The sequence below is a fragment of the Pipra filicauda genome, unplaced genomic scaffold (genome assembly GCF_003945595.2).
Source record: "Pipra filicauda isolate LSUMZ 115617 unplaced genomic scaffold, ASM394559v2 scaffold31_size4109673_pilon, whole genome shotgun sequence".
NCBI classification, from domain to species: Eukaryota; Metazoa; Chordata; class Aves; order Passeriformes; family Pipridae; genus Pipra; species Pipra filicauda.
Window position 1 is genome coordinate 307,687 of NW_024104443.1, and position 16,427 is coordinate 324,113.

Below are 16,427 nucleotides of genomic sequence, written 5' to 3' on the forward strand. Positions count from 1 at the left end.
CAACACTGGAAACTGGTGCAAGCACTAAAGAAACCTGCACAGCAACCTCCCTACTGCCTCCCATCCGTCCCTCCACACTGCCTGCAACACCAAGTGATGGAGACCGACGTAAGAACATATTTCTACTCTTTCAAAGCCTTCCCTTTAAGAAGTTGAAAGCTACCTGGTCCTAACTCTAGTCCCCAAAAGTTGCTTAGTTTGCCTTTTTCTTTCTGTTTTATGCCTGAGAGAGACACATCATCACTGCTCCGCTTGCACCTCAATTCAGTCCCTGCTCCCCAGTTGCAGCAGGAGGGGAATTTGCACCACGTTGCACAGAAGTAGCTCTTTTATGCAATGTCTTTGCTGCCAATGGGGCTACTGCTCCCACTCCAAGTGTATTGCTGCTTCCTCCTCCACCTAAAGACATCTAATTGCAGAGCCTGTATCTCTCAGCACAGGCATGCAGGCTCTCCAGTGTAAAGCATTTTAAAGCTCTCAACGTTGCATGAAACGCTCTCCCCTGTTCTATTGTGGTAAATATGACTCATAACTGCACATCACTTATCGGCTCTGTCCAAAACATCACTAAGAAAGAACCAATTTTAAATCTTCTGTAGGAATTTAGACCCAGTTCATCTGTTTCTCTTGTTTCCTACAGCCAGGGACATCTGAAGTTAATCCAAATTCCTTAGTTCAAGCCTCTCTTGTGCTGGGTTATTCATAACATCACCAGAAGAGGCTACAGGAGGATTTGTTCATACCAAGAGCATTTTAAGTGGAGCATAGTTGGGAGAAAGGAGAGATCTTTTTGTTGCTGGCATCTCTCAATCTGCTCGGGCTGAAGTGAGATCCTTTAGATGCAGAGTACAGGAGCATTCCCACATCCTCTGAACATCACACCTAGACAGCAGGATGGGGGTATCAGCACGGTCTCACCTAGGTTGGGCTTGCTTCCTGCAGGCTGAAACACAGCCAGAGTCCATCCTAAACTCCCTGCACTGAGAGCACAGGTGATCATTTAGATTTATCATTACTAGACATCTTCACATTTAGAGAATCAAAACCAAGGAAGAGAACTAGGGGGGAGAGTGTCACTGACTGCATCTACACCAGGAGTGTGACTTGCAGCAAGAGGTGATGGCAATGACAATTGTCTACCCCTGTCCTTCCTGCACTCAAAGGACACGAGAGCAGAAGAGTTGGAAAATGTAGGAAAATGCTTTTCTGTCCCATGGCCTTCAATATGCAGCCCAGAGGCAAAAGTGTCCTTATGGTTGCTCGTTGGTCTGCAATGGGGGGTATTTTTCTGGGGGTTTGCCTATAAGGGAGCTTATCACAAGCTAGAAGTTGTCTTATTTAATGATTCACCCTACACAAGTTGGTGACAGGACATTCTCATTCTTGAGAATGATGCAGGTTGCTTCCAGTTAGCTGTGGTCCCTAGGAACTGCTGACTTAAAGCCATTCTTAAACTGTCAGAGCATCCACACACTAAAAATAGCTGTAAAAATCTCCCTGTCATGAAAACAATGCTGCCTTGTGCAGAATATCCAAGGCAGTGCCATGGACTGATTCTCTTGAGCAATTACTAACTTTCAGGACAGATCCCAAATGACCAATCTCCTAAAAAAAAAAAAAATTAATAGTAATTGAGTTTTAAAATCTAGCTTGACAAAAAAAAAAAAAAAAAGGCAGCCTCAGTCACATAGAGACAGGTTCTGCTGCAGTATCAACTGGTTTTAAGAGGCACTGTTCTTCCACAGAGCAGAGACTGTCACCTTTAACAAATCATTAAGGCCCTTTGTGACTTGACTTCCTCATTTATATGATGATTATTTGCAAGGTGTTTTCCCAAAACACAGTCACTGGCAGGTATAAAAGGGAGGGGAGAAAACTAATGACTCCCTGATTTGACAAGGTCAGTCAGGTCTGAAGGAAGATGAAACACGTGAAACAACAGAGAACCCAAGACAATCCATTCTGCAGGGTTGCAGGAGAACACAGGTCTGACCTACTCTCCTTCAGCAAAGGAAAAAAAAAAAGCAAAGGACCACAGTGGTTCCTGAGAAGGCTCAAGCATGCCAAGAGATACCAAAGCACTCAGGTTCAAAATGCTATTCCGACAAGGTGTTTGTTTTGTCAGAAGATGATGTCCAGCACTGTGACTGCTCCAGCAATCAGTGGTAGCTGATGCATGGAGAGCATTAGCACCATCTCCAGAGAGAGACTGTTCCCTCCCACATGAGTCATAGATAAGATGCTACAATGACAGCAGAAGTCTGGGCAAGTGAAACATATGCCATTCTGGAGTGGCAGGAAAGCTCTGATTTGCTCCTTACGGACTTCAAAGTGAGCAGAGTAATCTTCCCACTGCATCTTACAGTTGTCACCGAAGGAAAAAAACAGTGCACAAAGGTTGGATGGCAGCAGAGAGGTACAGAAAGTAGGCAAGAGAAACCTGAAAACTAAAACAAACTCCTCTGTACTTTGCACAGATAGGAGGAAATGTCTCTGTAAAGTTCCCACCATGGCAGAAACCCCTTCTGCTACGTGAAGAAGCAATTTACTTTTGAGGGGGAGAGGAAATACGGCAAAGGAGCAAGATAAACACAAAGTGTAGATCCAAGATGGAAAAAAAAAAAAGGTAAAGTGAAAAAGTGCTGAAGGGGGAAGCTGGGTAAAAGAACTCTTAACTGCTCAAATTAACATTTTAATGCATTCACACGTAAAAATTAAGCACTTTAAGCACCGGTGCGACTGCTGAGTAACCCCCTTGGCAAGGAGCAGATTGGTGACTAACATCACAAAATCAACATCAGGGGCAGATTAAGAGCCAATATATGGTCAATGAGTTTTAGGGTCACCACTAATGCCCGCGGTGGAACAAAACACAGAACATATGGCATTTCGTGTGCTGAAACCGTCAGACTCACAATGAACTGATTAGGGTACATATGGTGCTCACAGACAGTGTAAATCTCTCAATGTAAAAGATGCTGGAGATCATTGAAGGTGTCAGCGTGAGTCTTCCTTGCAAATCTCTCTTCATTAAAGTTTCGTATGGAGCCAAGAGTGTTGCAATAAAATCACTATTAATGGAGTTATATTTATGATTATTTCTCTTTTGTGCAGCTGGATTTAACTTTTCCAACACTGAACTCCATATCAAAGCTTTTTCACAATAGCTGCTGCATGCACAGAAGCTTCCTGTTTTGTCATATTTACCTTGAAATTAGAAGTAATGAGAGCTAAGGTGGTAAAACGAAGACTGGCAAGAGAATATCACCAGCATCAAAAAAAATCAGGCTGCCACAGAAACATAGTTACAGTATTTAAGTATTTATGACAGGTTGGCCAGGGACAAACTCATTCCCTCTTCAGTTCCAAAACACACTTTTTAAAAGATGGTGAGTGACACTTCATTAACCACGTGAAATGGGCTGACACAGCCTGCTTGCTTTTGCAGCCACCATTTCAGATGACATTTTTCTTTGCATCTCTCCATGCCTTACATTCAACACTCCATAAAGTGCTTCCTTGAGCCTCTCCAACCACATCAGCCTTGTGGAGGAAGGGGTTGGGCTGGGGGCGGGCAGTTCTGTGGAGGAGAAAAACAGATCCCTGTTTGCATGTCCATGCATTAGAGATCCAGCTTTTCTCGTTGGTCATCAATGAAAGGGATTTAAAACGTTCTCTATCAGCCTCTCTTTGCCTTCCAGTCCTCTGCCCCATCAGGCTCTGACAGGACTAGTTCTTCTGCAGCATCACTTCACCTCTGAAGTGATACAGGATCAAAGCATCCTTCTGTATCCCAGTTTCTGAAAGGTGCCTGTAATCCAGGTGCTGTTTAATTCAGCCACAGCAGTTCTCCCAGCAGCTGGGCTGGGGCACAGCTCTGTATATCTCCTAACTCCATCCTCCCAACAGACACTCACACACACACACAGCTCCCCCCAGGGTTTACACACTCCTCTCTCGTTCCCTGTGTTCTTTTAAGCAGCTTCCCACTTCCATTTATACACCCAGCAAAGGACTTACCAGAGACCTCATCTCCCTAATGAGTTAAAAGCTGTTGCCTCAGCCCAAAATCTTCCCAGTCCCACATGGCTTCCTCCTCTCTCCTACAGTGTTATCTCTATCACTCTTTCTTCACCATAGCTTTCAGCCTGCTGCTGGAATGTATGGGAAAATCTCCCTTTTCAGAGCAAGGAAAAATCCCTCTTAAGAACACTCACTTTTCCCCCTCTATGATTTGTCAGAGGTGGGGCTGCCAGTGACAGATTAGGGTTGCCAGAAGAAACAAGAAAAAAGAAAGTATTAAAGGGCTCTCTTCTAGGGGGCACAGAAAGGGATTTGGGTAAATTAGTTACTCTGTAGCCAAAAAAAAAAAAAAAAAAAAAAAAAAAAAAAACCTGTGAGAAAAGAAATCAGAGAGGTTAGACATTGTTCAAGGTGCAAATGTTATAATTTATGAACAAAGCTGAAAGGCAGAAGGTACAAAATGTAATGCAAGAGGATGCATCTGCCTTGACTCTTCAAGGGCTTTTTTTAACTCAAAGAGCTCCTGGACCACAGTGATTTCTGGAGCCTCCCCAGCAGAGGGGCAACACACACACAGGGACTGTGTCCCAGTGCCTGCTGGGTGCCAGACACTCCTCTGTGGGAATAACTGGAGTTCCCCAGTGGCACATCCCCTGCTAAGTGGTGATCTTGATTGTTTGCCACACTTTAACCATCTTAGCCTATCAAAAAGTAATAGTGTCAGACAGGCCTTCTCAGCTCAGATCCATCACTGTCCTTCTCTGCAGCCACCCCAGACCTCCCCTGGATCCCCCTGGAACAGCTGTGCACGTTCTTGCTTTGCTGCCACGTGACGATGCTCACAGATCAGCTCTTCTCATCCTCCTGTGCTACTCTACAAGCTGACTGTGTGCTGCCCTCCTAGTCCCATCCACACCAGAGGCTCCTGGGATGCCCCAACCCTTCTGCCATACTGACTTAAACATGCTCAAGTTCTCCTTTTCCTTCCCTCCTCACTCTCCAACAGAGGCTGTTTCTCCCACATCTCAGAAACCACTGAGGCTCCAAGGTGCCTCATTCCAGCAGCCTCCTCTGTTTGTGAGCTGAGTCATTCAGGTGTCAACATTTCTGAGAGTCATGGGGAGGCTCAGCAGAGCTGGGAGGGCGCAGAGCATTATGTCAGAAGTTATTAATAGCTGCCACCGACCATCTCATTGACTTTGATCTACTGGCAGTTGATTACAGCTGCTGCTCCTGATGATGAGGCACCAGGGGTCCTGCCTGCACCTCAATTTCCCTCTCCAGTTTGTCGATTTTTACTAGAACAAAAAACTTTCCCCCAAAATTTCAAAACAGATGGGATCCAGCAGTCAACACTGCAGTCAGAAAGGCAAACACAAACAAGTGAAGCGTAAAATTTTACTTTATGAGAAAAATATCAGGTCTTTGAATCCTGCTTCCAGCAAAGTCTTTGGAAGGCTTAAAGGTTGACATCACACACAACAAACCACCAGAGAACACAGCTCCTTTCTGAAATTTTCCATGTAGCCCTTAATCCATACCCATGAAAATAAACTTAGAATTTGTTCCCAACAAATAATTAAAGGGGTATAGCAATTGGTTCCCACACTCTTCCACGCTTTCACCTGAAGAAGAAAAGATAATTTGCTGTTGCCTGAAGACAAACATGCACACCCGACATAATCAAAGAAACAACTCAGGAAATCTCCCTGCAACAACCTAGAGCCACTGCTGGGAACAACTAAGGAAGCAGATAAAATAGCCACCTATCCCTTTATGTCAGCATCACCTATTCCTGCTCTCCCTGGTGGGAAGCAATACAGTGATCAAAAGACAACACAGAGCAACTTCTGAGACAGACAAATTGAGGCAAATTTCCATTTTATCTGGTGTTACATCTCTATCAGCTTGCCCAAAACTTCGCAGAATTCCTTTTTCTGAGACACTGGGAGGAAATGGATCTATACCATGATAGTGATCTACACCACACTGCTCTGCTTGCTAAGGATTTAAAGGTCACTGGAGCCAGTACTGCCTGACGTAAGTCCCTATCTCCCAGGACAAGAAAACAGCATTTTTAAAGATGTCAGAAGCAACAGAGTTTTATGCAGAGTGGGACAGTCTCTTTTATGACTTGAACACAAACCCAAGGAGTAATTTCTACAAGTTTTACTCCATTTGAATTAGAACATCTAAATCTACATGATGATGGAACCAGACACAAAGAAAGAGAAACTCGCATACTTATGACTGTTGTAAAGCCTGTGAAATAAAACTGCCAAGCTTTGAGATCACAGACATATTCCAAATATTTCAACTCATGACTGTAAAGCTCATTCCACTATGACAGAGCACAACAGAGGAGAGAGGAATGATTTGGCCAGTGCATGTTAACATTTATCTCACCACAGTCACATTTCAGAATACAAATTTCCAAAAAGAGAACTAAAGATAATATAAGCATTCCTTCAAGAAAGAAGTCTATCTTTGGAAAGAATGTTTTCTTTCTTAGAGAAAATCTAGTAAAAAGCATTTACTAGTGACCAGTATTCTGGGGTTTTCTGGCCCAGTGCCAAGAAGTGAAGAACTTACAGCACATAGATTTACTTCTTCAACCCTTAACTAAAGCTTTTATAAACAGAAGTTGCTCCCACTGTGTACAGGAGAGCCTTGACAGACGTGATATAGCGAATCACTTGGACCAGACCACAGAGATGACACCACACTTGCTACTCCTTTACTTCCCCTTAAATGCATCCCTTTAACCCACAGGAACTAGTTGTCACCCCAGCCATGCATGGGTGCATCACACTCGAAGATTATCCTTGGCTTCCGCCAGCACCAGGCACAGAATAACTCGTTAGTCTTATTGATGCTGGAATTCTAAAGTCTGATTATTGCAAATCTGGTTTCTGCCAGGGGAGATCACATCACAAAGGCAGTTCAATCTGAAAGGTCTCAACTCCTTCCCCCCTGGGGTTAGAACCTGATGCTCCTTTATTACCTCCAGCTCGGTGTTGTGAGCGTGCAGCTTCTGCACCGTGTCCTCGGCCTCGCGCATGCGCCGGCCCAGCTGGGGCGAGTGCTCCGCGGGGGTCAGCTCGCTGTCGTACGACTCCAGGATCGCCCGCATCCCATCCCGCTCCTGCCAGGAAGAAAGAACAGACACCTTTAGAGACACAGCCCCTGACTGCACCCCCAGGAGAGGTTTCCCAGAACAACATTCCAGGGTTTTGCCCGTTGTTCTCTTAGGCAGCAATGAAACGCTGATGGACGTGCACTCGTCATCTTCATATCAGCATTGAGCCACAGGTGAGCAAACAGCTGTAATAAAGTAAATGTTGTTGCTGTGAAAACTGAAAAATTAGACTGCCTTGTGTCTGTAAAACTCCACATCCCCTGCAGGAAAGCAACGTGCAGACGCTCTAACAAGCAGATGGTGACTGAAAACAGAGCCTGCCCTCTTTCTGGGGATACTATTCTAACTCAACATGGCTGAATGGGTTTCCTCAGCAAATATTTCGTGTCGTACTTGACATTATTCCTGCCAGAGTTTCAGCAAAGAAGGAACAGAATTGTCACAACAGAAATGAAACAGATTTGACAATGAACAAAGTGGCTGAGAGCAAATATCCTCAAAATGGTACGTGACTTTATCACTTGTTAAACGCTGCGACGCTCAGTGTTTGTAACAAATATTTTTTTCAGGGGTTAATATCTGGCAGACAGTGTGTTTGGCTCACTTCACAATCTGCTGGCAATTATAACTAAGCGTTTGCAGAAAAAGACAAAAACAAGGATCTCTCTCGGCTCCCTCAGAGCAGTTTACGTTCCCAACTATAAGGCTTGGGCTCAAAGCTAAAGGTAAAACTTTCTGTAGGGGTTCCTGGTTGAAGTATTTCCTAGTGCACTCCCAACTTCAAACACCACCTATCTCCAAGGCACTGATGGAGAAGAATGGGGACAAAAGGAAAATTTCAAGAGGTCAGGTGTGTTTAAGGAGATTACTGGTTCCGGTGCAACACGCACAGGGGGATTAGCCAGCTGATGAAGCGTTTCATCTTCTGACTGCACGGAAGAACCTTGATGCTTGTGAGACTACAGAACAGAGTCAAAGCAGCTCTGGCCCCTGGCATAAACCCAAGGCAGTGCTGCCTCTCTTTTGCTCGGTGACTAACTGCTCAGCTAAGCAAGCCTGGATACAAAGGTTATCTCCTCCTTCCAAACCTAAAGGTCAAAGACTGAACGTGGATAGCAAGAGCACATGTGGGGAAGAGAAGGAACATTCACATTCAAGGTGTGACAACAAGACCAAGGGCACTGCCAGAGGTACCATGTGTTCAGAGCACGTCACAGATTGAAAGGTCAGCCAAGATGGCTGGGTTGGTCAGCAGGTAAAAGGACCCCAAGATCAAAGGACAACCTGAGGCTACAGGAACCAAGTTAATAAAATTATAAAGAAAAACAGGTTTCAACATAAATAGTACCAGTAACTATTACTAGCTCCTAACCCAGATCTGACTGAAGAGAATTTTTTTTCAAGGAAAGAACAGTTTTGCCGTAGTTTAGAAAGAATTACACATCTGACAGACGTGAGAAAGGAAATACTTCCATCTTACTGCAGGAGAAAGCCCAGACACAGCCACACCAGCCTTGTAAAGAACTTCTTTAGCAGAAAGGCAGGACAGGATCTCTCCTTCCTCCTCCTCCTCCTCCAATACACATAGACATCATCCAGTCTGCCCACTGCACTCCCCATAAGGCAAACTGCTTTTGCTCAAGAGATGCCTTCCATTCCCCATTTATTGTCAAATCATTGTGTAGAGCACAGAAGAGAACACAATGACAGCAGTTAGTGAACATATTGGTTTGAGCTTTGCATGTTGTTGCAATTAGATTTGCAATTACAGCATCCTCCCTCCTTCTCCACACTCCGAGCTGCTCCGCTATCCTAATTTTCTCCTAAGCATCTTTCATCGATGTGATAATTTACCACTGCAATGTTCTCTCCATTACAGCAGGGCAGTCCCAAAATCCTTAGCGTTTTTTCAAAAGCAAACAGGACCCCTGGCAACTCCCATCACACTTGGCTTCCAATTAACTGCTGAATATTAGGTCGTTCGAGTCATCCCCAGCAAGATCCTCGCAGTTCCCCGAGCTCTTCAGCTGCAAGGAGGACAAACTCCTGCTTTCATGTTAGCATGGAAAAACTGCATGGGAGCAGGACACCCCTACAGGCTGTCTCTCCCCAGAAATCAACTACAGCCCTTGCCCTTCAAAGCCTTTCTTTTAAATGAAGAGTAAACTTCTCAAGAAAAAACACACATGGTAAACACAGCACAAGTTGTACTGCGAAAAAAGGTGCTGAAAAGCTGAACTAAAGGGCACAATTAAACACTTGATCCTGGCGTTCACTTCTGCTCTTCAATTATTTCTAAATATTAATACTGAAATGAAATCAGTCCTCAGCTTTCAACAAGTGGTCCCCAGCTCCATTTTTTAAATTTCTCCCCATCAAGAGCACTTACTGAAAGCTGTTCCCTCCCTCCTAAAGATCTTGTTAGTTTGGCAGGAAACAGAAGTTCCTGTTGATAAGTCCTCTGTCTAAGAAGATTCTCTAAGATGTAATCCTAATTTAGTAATTGCTGCAATATTTCCTCATTCTACACAACAGGATATTCCCCAAGCCCCATCAAAATCCTCCCCAGGGACTTTCAGACACCCTTTTTAACCTTATTCCAACACCTCTGCTTTCCTGCTTCCTATCAGGAGAGTATTCACCAGAATTACTAAAAAGCACTTCCTCTGGGAATTCCCAAAATTTAACCAGGATGGGGCACCTATGCTAACTCACCATGGACCTACACTGGCACAATTCCAGGTGTTTTTTACCCTAGGCAGTTTTAAATCAACACCTGAACAGAAATGCAGCTTACTTTAAACATGCCCTAAAAGCAGAATGACAGTTTTGATGTTCATTATAAACCTAGGAAATTAATGCCCTACACAAACTCTGGTGCTGCAGCTTGCAGCTGTGTTTGAGGAGATGTAAATTCGAAAAAGAGGAAGGATAGTGATTTTTTTCAAAGGTTGAACAGTTTCCCTTCCTTCTGCCAGCACCAGCCCATTCATCAAACAAATATGCCTCCTACTACCACATAAGTAACTAAAAAGAAAACACATTTTATAATTTTAACCAGAAACTAGAGCTAATCCCATGAAGAAAAGAACAGGAAAATGCCTCTGCAAAATGACACCCCTAAGATGAAGCTTCTCCCCAGTCCTCCCACCAGCTCCTCTATTCCCTCTGTGTAAAGCCAAAGTTCCATCTGGTTGGCAAGTAGGTTGAAACTCAAAGTCCCTTTCCACGGCATTCACACACCAGAGTGGTTTAGAAACAGCAGGAATACAAGTGGGCTTCTCCAGGGCTTTGGGGTTAATTTTAGGGAAATGCCTGAGAATAGTTCACACAAGCACCACCCCTGTGCCACTGCAGCACTGCACATCTCCAAGGGCAGCCCACAGCTTCAGATACAGTCACACTGAGGAGCAGGAGAGCGACTCCCAGCTGGCTATTGGAAGCAACTGAAGAGTAAAACACAGCCAAAAAATTTTCAAGAAGCCTCTGACCTTACAAACAACCACATAAGTTCAGGCCTTGCCCCCGCTGCTGCTCGTTAGCCCCTCTTCAAACGTACACACACTCCATTCACCACAGACTTTCTAATTAGTTGAAGAAAAGAAAAATCAATAAGAAAGAAATTAAAGTTACAAATCTAACTGAAGTCAGTCACACACCCAGGGAAAATTTGTTCCTGGGGTAAAGTTTATCTGGTGTCATAATTTTATTGAAATCCTATATCTTCCTATTGACTTTTATCGTTTTGAGCTGGATGCCAGAGTTATCATTATTAGAGTCTCAGTGTTGCTCGCAGGCCTGAGGTTTGAGGTGGCTTTTTTTTTTTTTTGCCTTTTATAAACAAGCTGTAATTGTCTGGTTTATTGATCAATAAATCTTTCAACTGCCTCTCTTCACCCGGCTTCTGTTCTGGTAACACTCCTGCACGATTTCTCTGCAAGAAAACATAGGCTTGTTGTTTTTTTAAAGAACAGATTGTTTTGTCATTAGCAATGAAAAAGCAGGAATTGTGCCGGTCGGTTCCAATAATGGGTTTTTAATGACAGATTCTAGTCACAGTAAAATCTGCTTTATTTCCACACGAGTGAACTTCAACTATTAATCCACAACCCAACCGCACAGCTCGCTTGCTCTCTCGTTTCTGCACGGGTTAAAGCCTGGCAGAGGAGACAGACTCTGTAAAGCAGAATCATAATGATATTTCCCATTCAGTGCCTTTTATTTTTTTTTGATGGTACAGAAATATTCCTGTTCCGAGCGTTACATCAGCTTTTTGTTTAATTAATGATAATTTTTGGAGAATGTTAATAGACTGCTTCATTATCGGAAATCAGTGGCAAGATCTCCTCCTCCTCCTCTTCCTCTCCAGACTCCTAAATCCAAATTAGTTGTAATAAGGGAAAATTTCAAGACTGAAGAAAGATATGGGGCTTCGACATCAAACAGGTGCTATTTGCAATCAGGTATAATTTAGGTAACTATTTCTCATAAAAACACAAATAAAAGAGAGAGAAGACTGTGTAACAGAGGTCTATACTTCCTTGCTTTAAGGTACACAAACACACATACAGAAGAAGGGAGATGGCATGTGGGGCTTGACCAGATGTTTAACATTAGTAAAATTAGCAGTATGAGGTGTAGGAACATAAGCCAAAACATAATTAGAAATAATTGAAGAATATTTAAATATATTAGACTGTGTCAGGAACTATTGAAAAAATGTATTTTTAGGTTACTTGAAAAAGATTAACCACAGTAATCTCTGGTCCATGAGCAACTATTTTTGATGAACTCTCAAAAGGCAGGACAGGACCTGAAAATAGGATAGTGGAACAGACCCAACCTTTTAAAAGAAGGATGGATGAGAAGATATAGACTCTGGCAATTATAAATCACTTCAATATTTTGGTATCTCATAAAATACTTGAAGAAAACATTAACAATCAGATTGCAAGTAGCTAGAGAAGAATTAGGGACAAGAAACAATCAACTGAGCCTTAATATGAATAATATCAAACCAGTCTAATTTCCTTCTTTGACAGGTAAATTGTCTACAGAATAAAGGCAGATAATAAATGTGATAAATCTTAACTTCAGTGATGTGTTTCTCAAAGAGCAGAATTACAATTCAACAACAACTCTGTAATTTAGAGAAATGAATTTGCATCAGGTTGGTGAAACTCATGAAAACAAAGCACAGAGTGTTGTGTGGCAGCAGAGACACCAGGTACCATTAACAGGCTGCAGCATCAGTGGGCATCTGCCCCTTCTCAGAGCTGCCAGTTTGCACCTTCCTTATGGAAAGCATGGGCATCCTTCTTTCAGCTCCCTGGGATACAGGGAGATGCCCTGTACAGCACAGAACAGCATTAGCCAGGGAATGCCAACAGGGCTACTGACAATGAAAAGGTTCTGCTCCAAATTGATGGCTGGAGGAACTGATAAGGAATTGATATACTGTAAGTCTTACTTGGTAACATGTTCATATCCTGTTGCCTTATGGAAGATGGAGGGGGGAAAGTAACAACAAAGCAAGAGCAAGATGCAGGAAACAGGGGCCTGAAGGCAGAGTTGTGGCCAAAGGCATGTTCAGTCAGACTTTGGCTCTTACAGGAACACGTGTAAGGGAGCCACATCCCCTCAACTCCCTCCTGGAGCACTAATTAACACAGCAGCTAATTGACTCTTCCAGAACAGACAAAAATCCCAAGAGACCGAGGCCAAGCAAAACCAGCAAAAGTTAAATTACCAGAAACTTCTCAAACCCTCCTTGCCTACAGCAGCATCTACTACCACCAGAAGGCAAATTGTTCGCCTTCCTCTTACCACCCTTGTCTTCTGTACAAATCATCTTCAAACCAAAATTTTCTATTCCCAAACCTCCAAATAACTTCCTTCTCAGCTACAGCCATTTCCCAGCATTTCTCTCTGTGGCTGACCTATTTTCACATTACTTTGCAAATCAGAACTGACTGCAGACATGTATGTATATACACACCATTGACTTTTTACTCAAGACCTCAATTAAAACACCATTTACAAAAAAAAGCCCATTAACTCCATAAAAATAAAAACATCCAGCAGATTTCACTATCCTTGCACTGACAAGAACACTGGGGAACATTTTTTTTAAACATCCATAATTCTCAAATGTGACTGTCCATATATCAACCCTCATTTTTGCCCCTCAAGCCAATATAACGTTACTGCAGGAACTTAAAGATAGATTTAACCTATAAAGAAGCCTTTCAGATGTGTTGTTTCCTACAACCAAGGCTTGTCCAACAAAAATAAAATATCCCTTCTATATAAGTCCAAGAACCTCCATCCATGCCTAACCTGAGTAGGTGGCAGAGAGGCTGGAATGACTGACATACTCTGTAACCACAAGCACACGCAAACCAGGAATTAAGCATCCCTGTCTGTCCCATCATCTCTCTGCAAGGGATGGTTTTCATCAGTTTTCTAAGACTCTCAGAGCCATTTTCTTGCTAGGAAAGGCTGTGTATCATTCAGGTTGAACACTGTTTTTCCTCCCAGGGCTGGAAGTCCAGAGAAAGCAGTCACCCAGGGAAACTGTGGTGGGAAGGGGGCACAGCCAGGCAGAGAGCATGAGAAAAGCAATCAAAGACTGATTTTAGGTGCCAGAATGAGGCATTCAGAGATACTCTTAGCTTCCCAACCATCCATTCTTAAATTTTGGAGAAACTGTGCGAGCTGACTGCTCTTCTGGCAAACACTCAGCTGGCAGCTTTAAATGTACTCCCACAAATACCTGTGTATCTTACACGCTCTTGTATTCCATAAGTTTTTCTACAGATTTATAGTTCTTCCTTTCTAGCTCTTGGTCCCTCTCCTCCAACACTTCTCTGCAGAGAGCTCAGCTTGCCTTATATCCTGGCAATGGACCAGAGCAAATAAATCCACTGTAACCCTTTTAATCTGTCTCTGATAAATCCCCTGCTTACTATCTCCTGGAAAATTGTGCATGGTCTCTGAAAGCCTCATTTTGCTTATAGCACATACATATGCCAGCTGACAAGCAATCATACAACTGACACTGCAACAAATTAAATATTATCTGACTAAAATACCCCTGGGGTCCTCTTGCTTCACAGTGAGTTTAACATGTTTAGTTATGTTTCTTAACCTCCTGCTGCTGTGAAATAATTTTATGATTTTTCCTTCATTTAACTCCCTTCTACCGGAACGCTCACCGCTGCCTATCTCCAGCACGAGCTTGCTTTTCTGCCTCAGTGTATTTCTCATCTCTTCATTCCAAAAAAAACCCCTCTTCTTCCTACCATTTCTCTTATTCCCACTGCTCAGGCAGTGACAATCTTGTGTAATGTGAAGTTGCCTTATTCACCTGCCTCAGCACAGGCTCACTCACCATCTGACACCACGTGCACAGTCCACACATGAAAAAACAGCAATTTCTTAAAAAAAAACAAACAAAAAAACCAACCCCCCCAAACAAAAACAAACAAACAAACCCCCCAAAATCAAAACAAAACAAAACTACCTCAATACTTTCTTCAACCCAGCCACTGGATTACCATCACTGCCAGAGAGAAGGCTGACAAGGGAATGTATTCATTCTTACCTACTGGCAGTACAAAACTGATACTTTATTCATCTATTAAAAAAAATAGGAAAAAAACCTTATTCGACCTCAAAAAGAAAGTTTTTGGGAAGGTATATCAGATTCTTCTATCTGCCAGTGTCTACAGCACATAAAAATTCACCCCTACATTCATGCTTACCCTCAGATTTCTTTTCCTCCAGCCTACTGAGTAACCCAGATATTGGCCTCTAAAGCTCTTAACAGGCAGTTTCCTGCAGTTTTAACCACTTAAATATCATTAACTCGGGAGAAAAGTAAACTGACCTGTGCTCTAAGCCTGTGCAATTATCTCTGCAAGAATAAAGGAAGAGGAATGGCCCCATTGCCTGAACTCTGTTCCTGGGATATTTAGGCTAAGACAGAACTGAAGCAGGAGGGCAAATCTCTCACACCAGATTTCAAGAGGACAAAAAAAATCAGAGATCTGAGTTCATCTAATCAGCTCCAACACAGCACATTCCATTGAACTCAAAATTAATTCCTTTGTCCCCTCAACATGTGTCAACAACTCTAGAGAAATGGCAGCAGAGGTTTTTTCAAGAAGGCAGAGAAAAAGGGATTTTAGATGATGTTTCAGAATATATATCACCTCACTGTTTTATTAGAAGACATTAATAATTTCCCTTACTTTACTTAATTCATAAAATATTCTCTCTACTACCTCCAGGGTATAAAAGAATCAGCAATTTCAGTAAGAGTTTCACAAATTATACATCAAGTTATTTCCTAGGTCACCCACAGCATATCTGAATTATCTTTAAAGGATTCTCATGGCAGAGGGCACCCCCTGTCCTTGTAGGCCAGTGGTTCCTCCTCAGGAAGAGAACACTGGGCAGAGGAGATTGAACAGTCTGGCTGAGGATCTGCTGCAACAGGACAGTCTCATGCAAATAAGTTTAGTAACGTGCACCTTAACACACGTGAAGCCCAAAGCCAGACACTCACAGCACCCACACTGCAAACCACCACTCTGATAAACCTGCAAGCCATGGGGCTGAATCCATCTGTGCAAAAGCCCTTTCTGACAACTACATGTTGGGGTTTAGCTGTTTTCACTTATCTACAATAACTGTCTGAAATTCCCTTTGGTTCCTCTCCCATAACTTCGAGGGAACTCCCCAGCAGCCCACAGTATTCACAGACCCATCTGGATGAAGGATATCGAGGGTAAAAAACTCTAACAGCCCATACATACAATCCCACTTCCAGTGCCAAAGCAGCCCTGGTGCCCACATTGCTGACCAAAAATCATAAAGCATTTTGTTAGGCACCAGAGGCACAGTGTGCACCTTCCATACTACATAAGCCACCTACAAAGCTAAAGAATTCTAAGTATATTCTTCCTGAAATGATAATAACCATAAAGGGTCATTTCTCACCCAAACCATGCTCCCAACAGTAAGACTGGGCCAGATTATTTAATCACCCCCAGTGATTTATTCAGGGCAAAGCAATGATAAGCCATCACTTTGAACTAAAATTCTATTATTTACTTGGATGAGGTCAAAATACTCATTTCATATTACACAACATATATTTCACATTACCCACGTGATGTGGGTTCCAGGTTTTAACCTGCATCCTTTGAAAATATGAATGAATAATCATTTTAACACTTTGAGTGTGTAAGATGGAATC

At 42.9% G+C, this 16,427-nt stretch overlaps 1 protein-coding gene across 2 annotated transcripts in view; it reads right to left on the bottom strand.

Annotated features, from left to right (window-relative positions):
* Positions 1–16,427, bottom strand: part of MAD1L1 (mitotic arrest deficient 1 like 1) — a 351,438-nt gene that overhangs the window by 201,516 nt on the left and 133,495 nt on the right. For both annotated transcript variants that reach the window (XM_027738492.2, XM_039383691.1), the window contains exon 12: positions 7,028–7,168. In XM_027738492.2, the coding sequence (XP_027594293.1) occupies positions 7,028–7,168 (141 nt within the window). The remainder of the gene's footprint in view (positions 1–7,027; positions 7,169–16,427) is intronic.